The sequence below is a fragment of the Labrus mixtus genome, chromosome 13, assembly GCF_963584025.1.
Source record: "Labrus mixtus chromosome 13, fLabMix1.1, whole genome shotgun sequence".
NCBI lineage: Eukaryota > Metazoa > Chordata > Actinopteri > Labriformes > Labridae > Labrus > Labrus mixtus.
This window is the reverse complement of record NC_083624.1, coordinates 608966-630842: the sequence shown is the minus strand read 5'-3', so window position 1 is coordinate 630842 and position 21877 is coordinate 608966. Positions and strand designations below refer to the sequence as shown.

General features: G+C 39.2%; 1 protein-coding gene across 3 annotated transcripts in view; it reads left to right on the top strand.

Moving 5' to 3' along the window:
- The window catches only part of LOC132986575 (cell surface glycoprotein 1-like), a 56518-nt gene that overhangs the window by 16949 nt on the left and 17692 nt on the right, over nucleotides 1-21877 (top strand). For 2 of the 3 annotated variants that reach the window (XM_061053030.1, XM_061053029.1), the window contains exons 12-13: nucleotides 195-386; nucleotides 915-1130. In XM_061053030.1, the coding sequence (XP_060909013.1) occupies nucleotides 195-386; nucleotides 915-1130 (408 nt within the window). The remainder of the gene's footprint in view (nucleotides 1-194; nucleotides 387-914; nucleotides 1131-21877) is intronic. The other variant, XM_061053032.1, reaches the window with a different exon arrangement.

The window sequence follows — 21877 nt, the reverse complement described above, 5'->3', positions numbered from 1 at the left end:
AAATTCATGTGATTCATTTTCCACCAATCAGAAAATTCCTGTATCAATCTATTGTTTCTGTTCTACTCATTATTTCTTCATAGATTGTTCCTAACTGGGTTTATTGACTCCAGTGTCTGAGACTGTCTCTGTTCTGTTTAGTATCTTTAAGTATTTGTTTTCTTTAAATCACTTTTCTTTCTATGTTTTTTAAGAAACTTTATCTCCTCCTACCTCTCCGTTTGGGGACTTAATCTCTCCAAGTCTTCACGTTGACTTCGACAGAGGTGATACAGATGTGATGAAACTCTCTGTAGAGGAAAATATCTCACAGCCTGAGCTCTCAGACTCTGAGGAGACAAAAGAACCAGAGTGTGTTGGTTTGTCTGATGAATCTGAACAGCCAGGTATGTAAACCTAAATGTCAAATCCTTCCTCAGCAGTATACCATTAATACAATGTGTGTTACATATTATAATGTCAGTACTTAACATATTTTAGAAAATTCAGTCCTTCTCACATGTTGGCACATTTGGCTGTTTGTTTCAATCAGAGTCAGAAAGCTAGAACGCTCGCTCTATCAAACTTTACACACAGTACAGACGATTAGAGTATTTCTACAAGGTTCACTTTGTAACCTCTGAGAGACAAAACAAAGCATGCAACAGTACTTTCATTTACTTCTGGATTATTCTTAACAACAATAAAGACAAATGGTTCATTTATGAAAGCACATGATAAAAACTGGAGGAGGGACTTTATTTGTTACACCTAACTCATCACACAGACTGTGTCTCATTTAGGAAACCTCCATGAAGTAAGACTCATTGATTCAAACTAAAAGACTGTCTCTGAATATTTCAGTCCTTTACTAATCCTAAACAGACAGGTGAACTTTTTAAACTGTTTTGTATTCTTTCTACTGTTTATTTTAGAGTCAGAGAAGAATCTAGGTCAGGGTGAGGAAGCATCGACTGACCCACTCAAAGATCAAACCTCTTCTACTCCTGCCAACTCAAGTCCCCCAAAGACTGAGGGAGGTCCAGATGAGGACCCTAAGGACCCTGCTGGGGGACAAAAGAACAGGTCTGATTCAGAGGAGGTCAATGAAGAAAATCAAGATGAATCTGTCTCACAAACTGATCCATCAGGTACGCAGCAGAACAGAAATGAATCAGACAAATCCTCTGTGAACAATGATGGAGATAAAGAAGAGGATCATCGTGGTCCAGAAGATGAAAAGTCAAACGATGAGAGCACTAGTGAGGATGAAGACAAACAACAGAAAGATGGAGTGATCGCTTAGGCCTTTGGAGAAAATATGTGGCAACAGAAAGTGAAGAAGTAAGTCCTCTATCTCTTTATGTTGCATGTTTCTTTTTTAAACATATAAAAGAGAAATTAATCTTAAACAAAGCTAACACACAAATTTTTATAGGAAGAGACGCCTACAGCACCAGAAGATTATCTGAAAGAAAACAAGTTTTTCATTTGTTCTAGTTAAATGGACTTGAGCTTATAAAGTGCTTTTCTAGTCTTCTGACTACTCAAAGCACTTTTACACCACATGTCACACTGATGGTAGTGATCACTATGTAGTATCATCCATCAGGAGTAACTAATCCCATTCATACACCACCACTGAAGCAGAGGGAGCAATTCAGGGTTAAGTGTCTTGCCCAAGGACACATTGGACATGTTGCCCAGCTGGGGATTGAACCCTCAACCTTCTGGTTGAGAGGTGATGACTCTACCCACTGACCCACAGCTGCCCCTAGTTGTTACCTTTCTTTCCTTTTTTTTTAATCAACATCTTTATTAATATTATGAATGTTTTGTGTGACTAACTGAATCCTACATTTTTTTTTAAAGATGTTTCGACTAATAATGTTTCATGAATGTTTTTAAAATAAGAGAAATGTTTATTTAATTATTAGTTTAATAGCACTAATGTTTCTTATGTCATGCTCAAACCTTTTGAGGTAACATATGAGAGACACGACAAGGAACAGAAAAAAAAACAGTTTTTTAATCATTAGACAAACTTTATGGTGTAATGGAATTAGGGGTGTGAACGTGCACACGTGTAACCGGTTAGGAAAAATCAGTAAACGAAAACCGTTTTTTTTTTATTTATTTATTTTTATTATTATTTTAAAATGTTTTAGAGACACGCATTCAATCATCTCTGATCAAAAATAACACATACTATTTATTTAGAGATGAATAAAGCTACAAATGTTCCACTTTGACCACGTTACTGCGTTAATGCACGTGATAAATGTTGGATAACTGACCACCGGGCACTACGTCACGTAACAAGTAAGTTTCACTTTTGACTTGCGAAGTGCGGCGTGGAGGAGCCGCACTCCTGGGGATCGACTCTGGTTCCGTTCATTGTTTGGACTGGCCTGTGCGGGTTCTGGCTTTCCATGTCGCCCTTTCGCAGCGGCGGTAACCGGTCGACTACGACCTCAGATCAGACGAGACAACCCGCTGAATTGAAGCATCTTACTAAGCGGAGTGTTAACCTTCCTGCTTCGCGTTCCGACCGTGGTCAGGGCGCACAGGGGAGACTTATTGATCTGCTGCAGGGGGGCTGACCCAGGGGGGGCTGACCCCAGGGGGGGCTGACCCCCGTCACTTCACTGGGGTGCAGCAAGCCGTAAACAGACACGGAGAGTCTTGTTATTTTGAGGTACCGGGCCGTTTATTACACTCTCAGATCTTGAACTGTACTTAACATCATGACTCTGATTTCTCCTGCTTATTCTGCTCCGGTTCCCGACGTCATAACGTACCTCTCACACACACACCTGCCGAACACACACACTCGCCTCGTTCTCTCTCTCTCCTCACTCGCTCCCCCCCACACACACATGCGCACTGAGCCCTTCACAGACAGACAGACCCTGCTCGTAAAACTTCTATGGCAAGTTTTCTGTGTTACTTATATAGCCTACTTTATAAAGCACAACTGTATCTGTATTAAAAGCTAATGTGATTATTCTATTTACTGTTTTCTCTCTTACAAAAAAACACTCAGTCACTTACTTTTCAAGAAATGCTGTAATCGTACCGTACATTTACAGAAGGTCATTTTAAAGTTTTGAGTAATGAAAATGATTTACAGTTTGAAATGATTGTTGTAAAGAAACATAAAAGTCATTTGTTTGTTCTTCCTGATTGTCTCATTTGCTTTTGATGGTAATGTAGAGGCGACAGCTACAGTCTGTTTTATAAGCAGATCTAAACTCCTCAGTGGTTTTAACTGTTTGATGGATTCATGAACAGATGGTCACAAACAACTGGCAGACTGGCCAACATCTGCATCCCATCCCTTTGTTTCAGATTCTCATACGAGGAGAGAGGAACTTGTTACATCATTCATCCTACAAAGACAGATTTTATTTTTTATATTTTATATTTAAACATTTTTAAATTCTATTTTATATATTGTAATATCTTCTCATTCTGTATTATTTAAGTTGTTTCTAGTTCTGCTTTATTTCCTTGTTAATTGTTTAGCACCAATACACCAAGTCAGATTCCTTGTATGTATAAATGTACTTGGCAATAAACCCAGATTCTGATTCTGATTCTGATTCTGATTCTGATTCTGGTTCTGATGGAGACATATCTTACCAGCAGGAACCACGGTCACCGTGGCGGTCTGTGAGCGGCTGTTGGTCTTGCGATTGTTTTCCCACTCGGCACACTGATAAACACCTTTAAGTCAGGCTTTGTTTGGACTGAGCACTTAAGTTTCATTCTCTGAGCATCAACAGGAGAGGCAGTTGACGCGGGTCACACCCTCTGTTGATTGCAAACTGAAAATCTGGGGCGGGATTTTCACGAAAATCCAAGTTTGAAAGAGTCTGAATCAGAAACTGCAGCAGAACAAGCTCTGATCTGAAAACTAGGACGCGTCTGACGCTTCAGCGTGGCCACAGAGCCCGGGCATCTACGACTTCTGCTTTGCCTATTTTCTCTGGTCATCTGCTAAACGCAACATGTGCTACAAAGAAATCTCCATCATTCATGGGAACAGGAAAAGACACATCTGTCATAGACAACGAAATCTTAACAACTTGTCTCTGCTTAAGAAAGCCTCTTCTACCCACCCTTCATTTACTTTTGGCCTCTGGAACTGTCAATCTGCTGTGAATAAAACTGAATTCATCCAAGCAGACATTCAGGCACTTGCCCTTACTGAAACCTGGATCCGCCCAGAAAATACACCAGCTGCTCTTTGTGTTGACCCAGTGTTCTCACACACCCCCCGCTCTGTTGGACGTGGAGGTGGTACAGGTATCCTCATTTCTAATACCTGGAAATTCAATAAACTCTTCCCACTGAGCAACAACTCCTCATTTGAATATCACACACTCTTGGTTACTGCTCCTGTTAAAATGTACATTGCTATCATTTACCGCCCACCAGGGTGTAATCTGAATGATTTTGTTGTGGAACTGGACATGCTACTCTCAGAAATCCCTGATGATGGAACACCACTGGTTGTAATGGGAGACATGAATATACACACTGATAAAGCCCAGGCAACAGACTTCCTGTCCTCATTTGACCTCACGCAGGTCCCAACTCCTCCTACCCACAAAGCTGGCAACACTCTTGATTTAATGCTGACTCGGAACTGCTCGACAGCAAACCTGACTGTCACCCCTCTGCATCTATCAGACCACTTCTTTATTCAATTCACAATCTCTGTGCTGGAACTCCCTCAGGCACACCCACAAATGGTGTCATACCACCAAAACATGCGATCGCTCAAGCCAGCTCAGTCTAACGAGGTAATGGCTGCCATGCCTGCCCAAAAGGTCTTTACCGCACTCTCTACAGGCGAGGCTACAGACACACTCTCTACAGACGAGGCTACAGACACACTCTCTGCAGACGAGGCTACAGACACACTCTCTCCAGACGAGGCTACAGACACACTCTCTACAGACGAGGCTACAGACACACTCTCTACAGACGAGGCTACAGACGAGGCTACAGACACACTCTCTACAGGCGAGGCTACAGACACACTCTCTACAGACGAGGCTACAGACACACTCTCTGCAGACGAGGCTACAGACACACTCTCTCCAGACGAGGCTACAGGCACACTCTCTACAGACGAGGCTACAGACACACTCTCTACAGACGAGGCTACAGACACACTCTCTGCAGACGAGGCTACAGACACACTCTCTACAGGCGAGGCTACAGACACACTCTCTACAGACGAGGCTACAGACACACTCTCTGCAGACGAGGCTACAGACACACTCTCTCCAGACGAGGCTACAGGCACACTCTCTACAGACGAGGCTACAGACACACTCTCTACAGACGAGGCTACAGATGAGGCTACAGACACACTCTCTACAGACGAGGCTACAGGCACACTCTCTACAGACGAGGCTACAGACGAGGCTACAGACACACTCTCTACAGACGAGGCTACAGACACACTCTCTACAGACGAGGCTACAGACACACTCTCTACAGAGGAGGCTACAGACACACTCTCTACAGACGAGGCTACAGACACACTCTCTACAGACGAGGCTACAGACACACTCTCTACAGACGAGGCTACAGACACACTCTCTACAGACGAGGCTACAGACACACTCTCTACAGACGAGTCTACAGACACACTCTCTACAGACGAGGCTACAGACACACTCTACAGACGAGGCTACAGACACACTCTCTACAGACGAGGCTACAGACACACTCTCTACAGACGAGGCTACAGACGAGGCTACAGACACACTCTCTACAGACGAGGCTACAGACACACTCTACAGACGAGGCTACAGACGAGGCTACAGACACACTCTCTACAGACGAGGCTACAGACACACTCTCTACAGACGAGGCTACAGACGAGGCTACAGACACACTCTCTACAGACGAGGCTACAGACGAGGCTACAGACACACTCTACAGACGAGGCTACAGACGAGGCTACAGACACACTCTCTACAGACGAGGCTACAGACACACTCTCTACAGACGAGGCTACAGACGAGGCTACAGACACACTCTACAGACGAGGCTACAGACGAGGCTACAGACACACTCTCTACAGACGAGGCTACAGACACACTCTCTACAGACGAGGCTACAGACGAGGCTACAGACACACTACAGACGAGGCTACAGACGAGGCTACAGACACACTCTCTACAGACGAGGCTACAGACACACTCTCTACAGACGAGGCTACAGACACACTCTCTACAGACGAGGCTACAGACGAGGCTACAGACACACTCTCTACAGACGAGGCTACAGACACACTCTCTACAGACGAGGCTACAGACACACTCTCTACAGACACACTCTCTACAGACGAGGCTACAGACACACTCTCTACAGACGAGTCTACAGACACACTCTCTACAGACGAGGCTACAGACACACTCTCTACAGACGAGGCTATAGACGAGGCTACAGACACACTCTCTACAGACGAGGCTACAGACACACTCTCTACAGACGAGGTTACAAACACACTCTCTACAGACGAGGCTACAGACACACTCTCTACAGACGAGGCTACAGACACACTCTCTGCAGACGAGGCTACAGACACACTCTCTACAGACGAGGCTACAGACACACTCTCTACAGACGAGGCTACAGACACACTCTACAGACGAGGCTACAGACACACTCTCTACAGACGAGGCTACAGACACACTCTCTACAGACGAGGCTACAGACACACTCTCTACAGACGAGGCTACAGACACACTCTACAGACGAGGCTACAGACACACTCTCTGCAGACGAGGCTACAGACACACTCTCTCCAGACGAGGCTACAGACACACTCTCTACAGACGAGGCTACAGACACACTCTCTACAGACGAGGCTACAGACACACTCTCTACAGACGAGGCTACAGACACACTCTCTACAGACGAGGCTACAGACACACTCTCTACAGACGAGGCTACAGACACACTCTGCTCCACACTAGCCTCATCTCTGAACAAGCTCTGCCCTCTGGTGTCTAAACCCGCTTGCAAAACCCACCCTAGCCCATGGCTCACAGAAGTCATAAGAGAGCAAAGAGCAGGGCTGAGGTCAGCTGAGAGAAAATGGCAAAAATCCAAACAGTCCGCTGACCTCAATGACTATAAGCAAAGACTTGTCTCATTCTCCTCCAGCCTGAAAACGGCCAAGACAACATATTATCAGAACAAGATATGCAATGCCACAGATACAAGAAAAATGTTTTCTGCTTTTAACTCATTGCTTCAACCACCTCCTCCTCCACCCTCCGATCTGTTCACACCAGACATGTTTGCCTCGTATTTTACTGAAAAGGTTGCAACCATCAGTAGTTTAGTTTAGTTTAGTTTATTTGCACATTTTTTGAAAGAAGAATCAAACAGAAAATAAAAAAAATGAAAAATAAAACACATGTGCAGGTGAGGTAGAAACCCATGAGGGCTTATCTCAAAACCTCACCTTAAGAGATTAAACAAAGTTAAAATAAAATACAGTAAAAAATAACAAAGTAAGAATATTTACAACGCATTTCTGAGTCTTAATTTGTATCTAGAAAAAGACAAAGAATCATTAAGTAAATAAATATGCGCGTTCCATAATTTGACTCCACGGTATCTTATTGAGTCCTCGAGATGTACGACACATTGGTAGGTAGAGGTTATTGGTTTGTCTAGTTGAGTAATAGTTCACTTGAGAATTAAAAATTAAAAATGCTTTAAAGCTTTCTGGCAAGTTTGCACTCACATATTTAACTTTAAAAATAAAGCTACTTATTTGAAGAATATTGATATCAAATATTGTCAATATGTTACACTTCAGAAAAAGAGGGGAGGTTGCATCACAGGACTTGGAAAAAGTTGCCATTCTGACAAAACATTTCTGGAGTAATAGAATTTTATGAAGATATGTTTGGCCCATACAATATTACAATAAGTAAGATACGGATATATTAGGCTGTAATATAATGTTGAGATACAAGAAGAGTGTAAAAAAACACAAATTTTTCTAATAATCCCCAGAGATTTTGTAACCTTACTACAGACAAAGCTGATGTGATCTTTCCATGTAAGTTTCTCATCAATTAAGATCCCTAAGAATCTTGTTGATGTTACTTTAGTCATTTCTTCATCATTTATATACAATTTCACCATTTCAGAGTTGTATTTCATTTTTCCAGCAAATATCATGAAGTTAGATTTTTTCACATTTAATGCCAACTTATTTGTTTTAAATCATTTTGAATATGCAAGAAGGCCATTATTTACTTCATTCATGAGTTCTGACAAATTTTTATTGGAGACAAGTAAATTAGTATCATCTGCAAATACTAATGGGCATATTGTGTTTGATACTGTTGCAAGATCGTTAATGTATATGAGAAACAGTAACGGCCCTAAAATGGACCCTTGTGGGACCCCACACTGCATCATAGTTCTCTCAGACTCTACACCATTTATGTTGACATACTGCTGTCTGTTATATGCATAATTACTGAGCCACTTCAGGACATTTCCATTAAATCCATATCTATATAGTTTAGCTAGTAAAATTTCATGATTTACAGCATCGAAGGCTTTAGAGAGATCCAGAAAAATACCACATGAAAACTCTTTCTTTTCTAATGCAGAATGAATCTTGTCCACTAGTTGTAAGAGGGCCATATAGGCAGAGTGATTTTTTTCGGAATCCATACTGGTGTTCATACAGTATACAATGCATGTTCAAATGTTTGAGGATGCGTTTATATACTAGTTTTTCTAAGATTTTGGAAAAACATGGAAGAACTGAGATGGGACGGTAGTTTGGAAAGCTACCTCTGATATAATCGGTTGGACTTTCATTTGTGTTTCCAAACTGCTTAGAGATGGAAGTTTCCACATTCACAAAAAACTCATTGAATTTGCAAGCAACATCGAAACGACTTGTGATGGATGCTTTCCCATCGGAAAAACTAAGCGGAAAAATTGTTGATGGTTTTTTCTTTTGGAGTAGCTGATTTATTATTTTCCATGTAGCTTTGATGTTCCTTGCAGAATTCTTGAACTGCTGACTGAAAAAGCTTTTTTTGGCTACTCTAAGAAGATGATTATATTTATTCTTAATTTATAATTTGCTTGATTTAGGGGTGTAGGACATAAAATATATCTTTTATAGAGTTTTTTTGGTTTTTTTTGATGATTTTTTCAAGCCAGCAGTAAACCAAGCATTATAATTATTATCTTTATCCAACCTTTTCGAGCAAGTTACTAAAGGAAAACTTTTACAGAATACTGAATTAAATGAGTTCATAAATATATTGTAAGCCAAATTAGCATCACTCTCCTTAAAAACATTTTCAAAAGATACCTTTTCCAACATATCTTGAAATTTGCGTATGTTACTCGCATTGAATTTCCTATAACTTCCTGTGACTATTTATGTCTGTGTCTGGTGGTCTGTAAATACAGCCTACAATCACATTTTTCCCAGAATCGTAACAGGAGATTTCAGTAAACACTGATTCTGTATCAATTTGATCAGATTTGAGGGAAAGATCAGATCTATTCTTAAAACTGTGTTTTTTGTGGACATAAACTGAAACGCCACCTCCAATTTTATGTTCCCTAACAAAATGAATAGAGTTATACATAGACAGTTCATATAAATCCTTAGTTTCTTCAGTAAGCCACGTTTCTGTTAAAGCAACTACTGAGAAGTCATGTTCTAAGAGTGATAGATAATGCAAAAGCTGGTCATAGTTTTTTGGAAGGCTGCGGGTATTGAAATGCAATAGTGAAAAAAGATTTGATTTTGTGGAAAGTGACTTGATATAGGCATTAAACTGGCTTTCTCTATAGTAGTGACAAGGGCCTAGATTAGAGTTTGTTGAGAAGAAATTAATATCAGGATCAAAATTTGAATCATGAAAATTTTCTTTTTCATGATTTAATTCAAATGGGTTAAACAGCATATTGTCTATGTCTAAACGTTTTGAGTCATGACTGTCCATCAGGTAGGAGGCAAATTCATCATCATCAAGTATAGAGAAAGGAAATAGACTTACACATTCTTTACAAATCCAAGATGCCCATATGCCAGATGACTTTTTAGATACCAGTGTAAATCTAATATGAGACCCATTTTTACATAGAAGATGCTCAGAATCATACTTTTTTGACACTGCGAACACTGATCTTGTTTAGTCATATTATGAAAGGAGTAAACATAGTACAACAACATGGATTCCTTATGTCATTACCTCATTTCTTCTTGGCTTATGTGAAGGTGGGTACACGATGAGCTTGTCATATCGTAGGTAAGTTATATCACCTCTCTCTCGTGCAGCTTTCATCTCTGGCAAAAGTTCTCTCCGCTTCGGCCGAACTGTTTCAGAGAAGTCCTCATTTATATAGACATTCGACCCCTTCAGGGTTTTTTGCTTTAGCCAGAATGAAGAGTTTGTCCTTATGCCTTAGAAGCTTCACTGTAATTGGACGGGGTTTGTTGCCCATTGGAGCAGGTTTACCCGAACGATGAGCACGTTCAATTTCAATCTGACAGTGATCTAATTTCATCTTCTCTGAAAGAAGGCTCCTAATTTTTTCTTCTGTCTCCGTCCATTTTTCATTTAGAGATTCATCAATGCCATCTATGATGATGTTGTTTCGTCTCGAGTAATTCTCAGTATAATCAATTTTGGCAGATATATTGCGACTAGAGTCTTGCAGTGGTCAGCCTTAAAGGAATTAACATGTTCAGATGTTCCAGCTTCTGATAGTTTTAGCCCATCCAGCTCTTTCTGTGTAAACTGAAGGCTGGTCATTAAGTCCTGTACTTCCCTTGTCAATTCATCCAGTCGCTTGTTTGATGAGTCTAGAATCATTTGGACAAAGTCTTTGAAGTGATTTTCTTGTAGACAAATCAAATCTTTGTAAAATGTCTTTTGCTGTTCCAAGAGTTCATGAACCACCATGAGTGAAACAGTATCTTCATCTGCTTGCTTTTTCGGAGACATCCCTGGGCCTGACCTGGTGTTGACTGGCTGCTGCTGAGCCTGGGCCTGACCTGGTGTTGACTGGCTGCTGCTGGAGCCTGGGCCTGACCTGGTGGTGGCTGACTGGCTGCTGCTGGAGCCTGGGCCTTGATCACTTAAATCCACAGATTTCACTTTCAGTCACAAATTACATTCATGATAGATGTAAGAGGACACTTAACAGCAAGAGATGAAGTTTCAGTGAAAAAATACTCAGGATTGAGGTGATTTCTAACAGATTGCTGCTGCTGCTCACAGTAACCAGTTTTCTGAGCCTGACCAACTCAGCCCAAAGGCACCAACCAAAAGTGCCTCACTCGACTCATTCTCCTCTCTGACTGAGGATGAAGTCTCTAAGCTTGTGCTAGACTCTCGGCCCACCACCTGTCCTCTGGACCCAATACCATCAAGCCTCCTGCAGACCATTTCCTCTCCGCTTAATGCTGCACTTAAGCAGATCATCAACTCCTCTCTGTCACTGGGTGTGTTCCCCATCGCATTCAAGCAAACTCGGGTCACCCCTCTGCTCAAAAACCCACACTAAACCCAGCCCAGGTTGAAAACTACAGACCGGTTTCTCTTCTGCCCTTTCTGTCAAAAATACTCGAGCGCACAGTCTTTAAGCAAGTCTCTGAGTTCCTGTCCAGAAACGATCTGTTTGACCCAAATCAGTCAGGCTTTAAGCGGGGCCACTCTACTGAAACTGCACTACTGTCAGTAACAGAATCACTACGAGCTGCAGGTCAGTCCTCAGTTCTATTACTGCTAGACCTGTCTGCTGCCTTTGACACAGTCAACCATCAAATCCTCCTATCCACGCTCTCTGAACATCTCAGGATCTGCCCTCTGCTGGTTCGTGTCCTACCTCTCTGGGCGATCCTTTAGAGTGTCGTGGAAGGAAGAAGTGTCCAAAGCGCACAGCTTATCCACAGGGGTACCTCAAGGGTCAGTGCTTGGTCCCCTTCTCTTTTCCATATACATAAGCTCACTTGGTTCAATAATCCGCTCTCATGGCTTCTCATACCACTGCTATACTGACGATACCCAGCTCTTCCTGTCATTCCCACCAGACGATGTTACAGCCTCTGCAAGAATCTCATCATGCCTTGCTGATATCTCTAAATGGATGAATGAACGCCACCTTCAACTCAATCTTTCAAAGACTGAGCTCCTTGTCATCCCAGCCAGTCCCTCTATGCAACCACAGATCAATATCCAGCTTGGAACAACCAAACTCATGCCCACAAAGTCTGCAGGAACCTGGGTGTCATGATTGATGACCAGCTAACTTTTAAGGTTCAAGTAGCCTCGAATGCCCGGTCATGTCGATTTGCCCTGTACAACATCAGGAAGATCAGACCTTACCTGTCAGAACTACACAGCTCCTGGTACAGGCTCTTGTGATATCACGCATCGACTATTGCAACTCTCTACTGGCAGGTCTTCCTACAGTCACTATCAAACCTCTGCAAATGATACAAAGTGCAGCAGCACGACTGGTCTTCAACCTTCCTAAAAGAGCACATGTCACTCCGCTGCTCATCTCCTTACACTGACTCCCAGTTACTGCTCGCATCAAATTTAAAACTCTGCTGCTCGCTTACAAAACAGCGACAAAAACGTCTCCTCCTTACTTTAACTCTCTGATCCAGGTCTACACTCCCTCCCCTCCACTACGCTCTGCCAATGAAAGGCGTCTGATCCAACCTTCACAACAGGGTCCTAAGACGCTGACTAGACTCTTCTCCTCTGTCGCCCCCGGTGGTGGAATGAAGAACCAAACTCCATGTGATCTGTGAGAGTCCCTCTGCACCTTTAAGAAAAAGCTAAAGACCCAGCTCTTTCATGAATACCTACTAACTTAATGATGATGGTCTCCATATTATTGATGATGATGATGGTAATGACGATGGTTTTTGTTTGATAACGACGACTTATAAGATGGTTTCTATACTGATTAGAGCTCTCAAGAACTGCCCTCAATGTTGTGCTTTGCCTCTGGTCACTTCCTGTCAGAGGCTGACCATCAAAACAGAGCTCACCAGAGAATGTATATTAAACTGAATTTAAACAGGCCAACAAGTCCACTACAAGTTCACTTCATAAAACTCACTTTTAGAAACTTGCTTTTATGTGATTTCTCCTTTAAAGATCTATCGCTTCCTTTTATTAATGTTATTGATTTTAACCTTTTTATCTTTCTCTTCTTTAAATGTATCCCTTCCTGTATTAATTTTACTGCTCTTAGTCTTTTTAAATTCCTACTCCTTTTATGGTTTAACTCTTCAGCTCTCTGTTTCTTTATTCATTTAACCAATCTTCTGTTTATCTCTTCTTTTTATCTTCATTCTGTGTTTACAGCCTGTGATGTGATGTCGTCCCACTCTCCCTCTATTTTAATTTTCTTCTCTCCTGGTTGATTTTAAACTAACTTTCCTTCATTGTACTGAACTGCCTCTCCATACCTGCCTGTTGAATCTTATTCCTGTTATTTACATTTTTATAATTTTACCCTCTCTGTTGATCTGTTCTGTTGTCGTGTTGCTGTATTTGCTTTGTCTGTCACAGCACTTTGTAAACATTTGTTTTTAAAGGTGCTATATAAATAAAGATATTATTATTATGTACATATTAATACATATACATAGTACATATCAATCTTAATGTTGGGCAATTCCAACTATGTGTGAATAGGCTCCTATTTACTGACTTTGTTAAGTGATATATAACTTAAATTGTATAAATTGGAACTTTAAATCAACATCATTGCAAAGCAGTGCATGCCCTCAATGATTCCTCAAGATTAAATAAAAGTTGAATGAATGAATGAATAAATCAAATATTAATCAGAAACAATAACAAGATTTCTTAACCTTAAAAAATACATACATAAATACATGTAAATATACCTAAAATGTACAACACAAATACATTGTTGATTTCACATTGAACAGAATGCAAAAACAGAATGGAGCAATACTCAGATGAAATGAATATAGACTGTGTGTAGTATAAATCACTCTGTGTGTTTTTATCAACACTGCCATCAAGTGGTGATAAAGACTGTAGAGGCACTCCGTCTCTTTCTTCGTCCTCTGTACCACTTTTTGGGGTCAACTCACAGTATTTGCAACGCGAGCGAAAAGACAGGACAACTTTCCTTCGTTTTAAAAGGTTTACTGAAAAAACTTCAAAGTAAAATACAAGTTTAACGCACGGTCAAAAAACTGTGTAGCTTCCATCAATATCGGACTCCAAACTGCTTACGTCACATCCGTCACAACTTTAACTACGCAGTGCTGCCATAACATAAACATCCAAAAACATAAACAATAACCTTTTTATCATTTATAAATCACTAAATTATGCCTTTAAAACCATTTTAAACATCATGAATTTACATGAAATTACTGTTATTAGATTTTAATCATTTTTAACTAGATATTTAGTATCAATCAATTATTTGCATATTGGCTCTTACAAAGACATAAAGTGAGACGATCATAAGATGAATACTATGGAAGTGATTAGTGATCAGAATTCAAATGATAACATATAATCATTTCAATAAAAATGCACATTCTTTGACTAAATTAAAATGAAGAAGAAAATGACATTTGCTTTTTCAATTTAAAAAAATGTCAATTTTTGAAGTTGAAAACTAAAATTCTATTTAGATAAATTAGTCATAATTTTATTTTTGAGTCAAATAATACAACGATATTCTGAAAATTAAAAAGCATTTCTGTTAATGGATTTTAATTTTCAAATTGGCTTTATCATTTGAATTCTGATCACTAATCGCTTCCATACAATACTATTTACATTCTGTAAACATGTTTAAGACACAAACCTTACAAACCTAAAAAAATACATTAAAAATACATTAAAATATAAATTGTTTGTAAATGAGAGACACAACGAAAGCATACTGCTCCTGTTTGTTTAATCTTCTGACACACACTTCTTACATTTCAACGACAGCCCGCACAACCTTCAAAAAAAGATTTGGCATCGTGACTAAACTGTCAAAGCCCAGTTTCCGGTTTCATTTCAAACTAAAAGCACAGAGGCTAAATAGAAACGGCAGGTGAGTGAAAGTTGTTGTGGAACAAAAAGAAAGAAAATAAGACAAAACCTATTTAATTTTTTTTAAGTTAAAACGGACTGTCTTCTATTGATAACATCTGTACACCGAAGCTGGGAAACACACCTTTTCAGGTGGGCACCTGAGAGCAGATGAACACATAGTGTGTCTGCATATAAAACCAATAGTTAACATTGTTCCCTCCACATATTAAGAGATATTTGAAGTTTAAAAAAGTAGTCTAACTTAAGCCATGTAGCCTCGCATGTAGGCGTCGTGACTACACAATGGTCGAGCTTCTACCTTATTGTGAAGGTCGGAGATATACAGAGACCGGAAGCTCAGGTGTTAACACCTGGACGAGATACTTTGGAACCTTCCCTGTTTATCTGCATCCTACAGCCACTCCCCTTTGTGTTACTGGAGCTCAACTCCTCCAAGAAGTTTTGAGTCGATCCTGTTCTGACTTGTTTGAAGGAAAATTAACAACCCACGAGTTGTTCGAGTTAAATCAGAGAGTAAAAGTGTTTTTTTCTGTTCCTGCACCTGCGACGACAAAGTGAAAGTACAGGTACACTGAATGTACGACGGCGGCTGTGGAGCATACCTGTGATTTTTCTGCTGCTCTGCAATGGGTTGTTTTTATTTCCTGGCCTCGTTCTTATTTACCTCCTGCCTCGGTGAGTTGTTCTTCTTTAACATTCTGCTGTTTTTATCTTGAGACTTAATGAACCTACAGAGCTGCAGACCTCACCACGAGCAGGACAAGACATGTTCAGTTCTATAGACTTTATAGAAACACAGCATTACTTTCATACGTCTGTTAATAACAGACTAAGAAATACACCTGATGATATTAGTCTATTTCATGTTTACTTTGATTTGTTTAAACTTTGTATTCAAATGTTTAACATCGACTTTACACTGAACAAAGTAAACACACATCTTCACCACTCTTTACTCAGCATGTATCATCATTAAGTGTTAATCCTGGGACAATGGCAGAGACGTGTTCTCTGGTTATTGTTAGGGCAGAAGTTTGTCATATTTTTACTGATCGGAATCTTACTGAAAGTTTTGACAGATAGATCTTGATGCACGGTTTTGTTCACTGACTTAGAAAATATTCAATTCATGTAACACAAATAAAAGCCGGACTATCTCACAATTAAGAAGCTGGAACAAGGATTCTGGAAACATAAGTTGAAGGAGAATTTGTTATTAGTGAGGGAGGTGTTCAGGTACAACTGCTTGTGTTTTAAGTGAATAAAATGTTAAACAGCTGATCTGTCTCCATGGTGATCCAATAACTGATGAATTCTGTCAAATGCTGCTGTGTCGCCATAGAAAGTTGTTTAAATGACCTTGACTAAAAGTGACTTAGTCCTGCATTGAGATTAAAAATCTTATTTACAAGAGTGTCCTGCAGCACAATAAACATGATACAGACATAAACACACACAGAGTAATCACAAACACAGATCAACATCCTGAGTCACAGAGAAGAAAAGTAAATTATTCAAAGCATCTACAACCTGAAGCATCTTCCTCCAACACCTTCAAACTACTTCAAAAAAGATTTAAAGAGACAGACACAGATCATCCTGCAGGAGATTCCAGACCGCATGAGCAGCTTACCTGAAAGTCCTTTTCTCCATTTTTCTTATTTGGATAAAAAAATGAAGTTCTAGCCTCATATCCAAAAGTACGACGGAGGATTAGGGCCATGTTAAAAAAAATATTATTTATTTTAATTTTGAGATTAAACTCGTAAATTTATGAGAATAAAGTCGTAAATTAACAACTTTATTCTCGTAAATTTACGACTTTAATCTCGAAATAAAAAAAATGTAACATGGCCCTAATCCTCCATCGTACTAAAGTGTTTTTAGTAACCAGCTGTTTTTTCTCCATCCACATTTATTACGAGTACAATATATTAATAACAGATAATAATGCTCCAGTACAAAAACAGGATTAACGGTCTCTAAATTCTATAAACACGTTTCATTAGAGATGTTTTAAATATGCAGAACCTTTACAAAGACACATGCTTCATATTCTCATACCTCTCTATGATCAGTTCTAGGTGCTGAACCGCCTACAAAATATGTCCTCAAGGGGACGGGGGAGAGCTTGAAGCCGGCCTTTTCTGGACAACCAAATTCAATTCTGTGGAAACATAACGGAAACAAAGTGGTGGAGTTTGACAGCAGAGAGCAGAAGGCGTATGGAGCGTACAAAAACAGGATCACTCTTCACTGGGTCTCGGCAGAGCTCGAAATCACCGGCCTCAAGTTTGAAGACAGAGGACTCTATGAAGTGGAAGTCGACATCAACAACATGTTACATCTGTCACAATTCAAACTGGAGGTCATAGGTAAGTTTAACATTGAACACAGATTATGATCAATCCATTCTACAGCTGGAAGTAAAACCGCAGAGTAAAATGTAAATAGAAACAGAAAGGGATGATTTGAAACATTGAAACCCCGTATGGAATTGAAAATAGCACAAAGACAACCTGCTAAATGTTGAAACTGTGAAATGACATTATTTAATTTTCACCAAAATGTTCAACTTTTTTGATTTTGAATTGAATTTGATTCCAAAATGTTTAAAAAGAAAGTTGGTGCAGTAGCACAGAAGCTGATGGAACATGTCAAAGTTTAGAAGGTGAACTGGCTACAGGTTAGTAACATGATGGTTTAAAAAAAAGATGTGAAGGGCTTCTGTGAAAGTCTGTGCTGAGGTGAAACAATTAGAATCATGTTGTTGTTTTTTTTACTTACAATTGAAATGAATCTGGGGGGTTTATTGTCTGCAAACTTTACATCATATACAAAGATTCAGAGAATCTAAAGAAATATCTGTAAGTGGAGGACAAGGCCAAAAAAACCAAACTGTGTGTCCCTGAGACAGCCCTGCTTTAAAATCAGATTCTGTAGTGGACACGGCATTGGCTCAGAAACAGAGTTCTAGCTAGCTGGAAAAAAACTCCTTGATGTACGTCGCTTTGGACAGAAGCATCTTGTAAATGAATTGTAGAATCGGGCACACAACAGGGAAATCTAAAGAAACTGCTGAAGCTGTGAAGAAAAGCTGAAACATCAGAAGATGATTTATTTCTCCAGAAGTCAGTTTTAAACTTTGTGGCTTTAAGCCCTCAGAAGCTGAACTGAATGGATGTGCAAGGCTGATACAGATTCAGTGAGTCACACTGTTGGGCTGTAAAATCTGCTTTATGTAGAATATTACCAATGATCAACTTCAGACCCGTTATAAAACCTTTCACCAGAGGTTTTATGACTGTTGTGGGGATATCTTTATAGGCTGTGTACTTTTGGCAACGTTCATATTTCAAGTCGCTCATTTCATCACATTTGTATTTTTGAGGATTTGAAGTGTCTGAATTGCATTTTTCTTTGGTGATGTAAATCATACAAGTGTTTAGGACTTGTTGTACTCAGAAACAAACTTATATCAATCATCATTATTCTAATCACATTCTACACTTCAGGCGGTCAGAACAATCCTTTTCTCACTTTAAGTTACCATGGGCTAGTAACTGTAACAGGACTCTAAAAGGAACTGAAGGGCACTGTAGAGGGGAGATCAAATATTATCTTTTTATATGTGTGCTATCAAATGGGTTTTATAGTACTGGATCTACTTTTTTTACGATGGCCTTGGTATCAGCGGAGAGGTGTGCCCTTGATAAAAAACAAATTGTTCAAGCATCTGAAGACGGTTTATATTCAGTGCCAAAGAAGAAGTTACTTTCACTTTCTTATATCACAGAACAAAGTCAAGTTGTTGAATTTAATGTTGAGTGTGTGTGTGTGTGTGTGTGTGTGTGTGTGTGTGTGTGTGTGTGTGTGTGTGTGTGTGTGTGTGTGTGTGTGTGTGTGTGTGTGTGTGTGTGTGTGTGTGTGTGTGTGTGTGTCTGTGTGTGTGTGTCCTAATCAACGAGCCACGGTTAGATTCCTTTAACATGACAGCATTCCTTCCTCTAAAGGAGTCAATGTTAATCATACTGTAACAATACTTTATTTATCAGACACACTGATGTTTGACCTCAAACCGTTCTGATAAGCAGTGCATGCCCTTTATACCCGACATTATGTTATCATATTATTCACTTGTTTGCACAGATTTAATGTTTCTTTTATACAAACTAGGGCCCGACCCATATGGGATTTTTGGGGCCGATATATCAAAATGATTTATTGGCCAGAATAACAACAGTAAACTTTCTATGTGATTGTTCACACTTAAATATATAAATCAAGTATCTCCTCTGAAAATAACTCTGTGAGTCATGACTGTCTACAATGGGTGTAACACCCGAGTCCCACTGTCTGTGATGTTTTCAGAGTTTTCAGAGTCCTATCTTCACTTTGTTTACATCGCCCGGACGGCCGGCTGACTCCTCCCCTCGTGTATAAAAGTTGTTTAATTGAGGGACTAGAGAAAAGAAGAATAACATACTGTACTCACTGCTTAACTGTGTTTCTAGATCACGCTCATTTCAGGTAAATTTACATGCAGTGTGAAGATACGAGCATAATAAAGATCACTAGCATTAGCATGCTAACACAACAATGCAGCGCGAGTTGTTTTGGTTTCATGCTGGTGCTCAAGGGCGACATCTGCTGGATCAAAACATCACATATAAAGACTTTAAAGACTAATTTTTACTTAGAAATTAACAATTATTATTAAAAACTATGTAAAACATAAATAAAGTTAAATTGGCTCATATCAGAGATAAAATTAGCCGATACCAACAGTGATGTGATGTGCTCATATCATATCAGCATCCGATACATACGTAACATACTACAATGATTTCAGTATGTATTCATTTATTTGTTTATTTTTTTACATTTTCTTCAAGACAAGGTTGCCATGCCGACCATATCTTGTGAGATAAACAAAGACGGTGGCTCCGATGTTTCTGAAGTCCGGGCGACGCTGCTGTGCTCTGCAGACCCCACCCCACCTGAGTCCATGATGAAGTTTGAGTGGAGAGCACGGGGAAAATCACAACCGGGACACAAGTTTAATATTTCTCTGGGAGACGAACGAGATAACGAAGAATACAGATGTTCAGTCAGCAACCCTGTGAGCAGTGAGACGGCGACATTCACAGCAAAGGATTGTTATCACGGTATGATCTCATGTATAACTGTACGTTCAGGTTTTTCATTTGGTCATTTTGAAGTCAATGTTCTTTTAGAAAACTTGAAGCTTTGTTGCCAAGTTACACTATTTCTCACCGAGGTTGACAGAGGAAGATCAATGAAAAGATCCCTTTGACTCAAGGATTCAAAGTTGTTAATAAAATCAATCAATCAATCAACTTTTATTTGTATAGCGTCAACTCATAACAAGTGTTATCTCGAGACACTTTACAAAAAGCAGGTAAAAGACCTTACTCATTGTTATGTTACAAAAAGCAGGTAAAAGACCTTACTCATTGTTATGTTACATAAAGCAGGTAAAAGACCTTACTCATTGTTATGTTACATAAAGCAGGTAAAAGACCTTACTCATTGTTATGTTATAAAAAGCAGGTAAAAGACCTTACTCATTGTTATGTTACAAAAAGCAGGTAAAAGACCTTACTCATTGTTATGTTACATAAAGCAGGTAAAAGACCTTACTCATTGTTATGTTATAAAGAGCAGGTAAAAGACCTTACTCATTGTTATGTTACATAAAGCAGGTAAAAGACCTTACTCATTGTTATGTTACAAAAAGCAGGTAAAAGACCTTACTCATTGTTATGTTACATAAAGCAGGTAAAAGACCTTACTCATTGTTATGTTATAAAAAGCAGGTAAAAGACCTTACTCATTGTTATGTTATAAAGAGCAGGTAAAAGACCTTACTCATTGTTATGTTACAAAAAGCAGGTAAAAGACCTTACTCATTGTTATGTTACATAAAGCAGGTAAAAGACCTTACTCATTGTTATGTTACAAAAAGCAGGTAAAAGACCTTACTTATTGTTATGTTACAAAAAGCAGGTAAAAGACCTTACTCATTGTTATGTTACATAAAGCAGGTAAAAGACCTTACTCATTGTTATGTTACAAAAAGCAGGTAAAAGACCTTACTTATTGTTATGTTACAAAAAGCAGGTAAAAGACCTTACTCATTGTTATGTTACAAAAAGCAGGTAAAAAACCTTACTCATTGTTATGTTACATAAAGCAGGTAAAAGACCTTACTCATTGTTATGTTACAAAAAGCAGGTAAAAGACCTTACTTATTGTTATGTTACAAAAAGCAGGTAAAAGACCTTACTCATTGTTATGTTGCAAAAAGCAGGTAAAAGACCTTACTCATTGTTATGTTACATAAAGCAGGTAAAAGACCTTACTCATTGTTATGTTATATAAAGCAGGTAAAAGACCTTACTCATTGTTATGTTACAAAAAGCAGGTAAAAGACCTTACTCATTGTTATTTTACAAAAAGCAGGTAAAAGACCTTACTTATTGTTATGTTACATAAAGCAGGTAAAAGACCTTACTCATTGTTATGTTATATAAAGCAGGTAAAAGACCTTACTCATTGTTATGTTATATAAAGCAGGTAAAAGACCTTACTTATTGTTATGTTACATAAAGCAGGTAAAAGACCTTACTCATTGTTATGTTATAAAAAGCAGGTAAAAGACCTTACTTATTGTTATGTTACATAAAGCAGGTAAAAGACCTTACTCATTGTTATGTTATATAAAGCAGGTA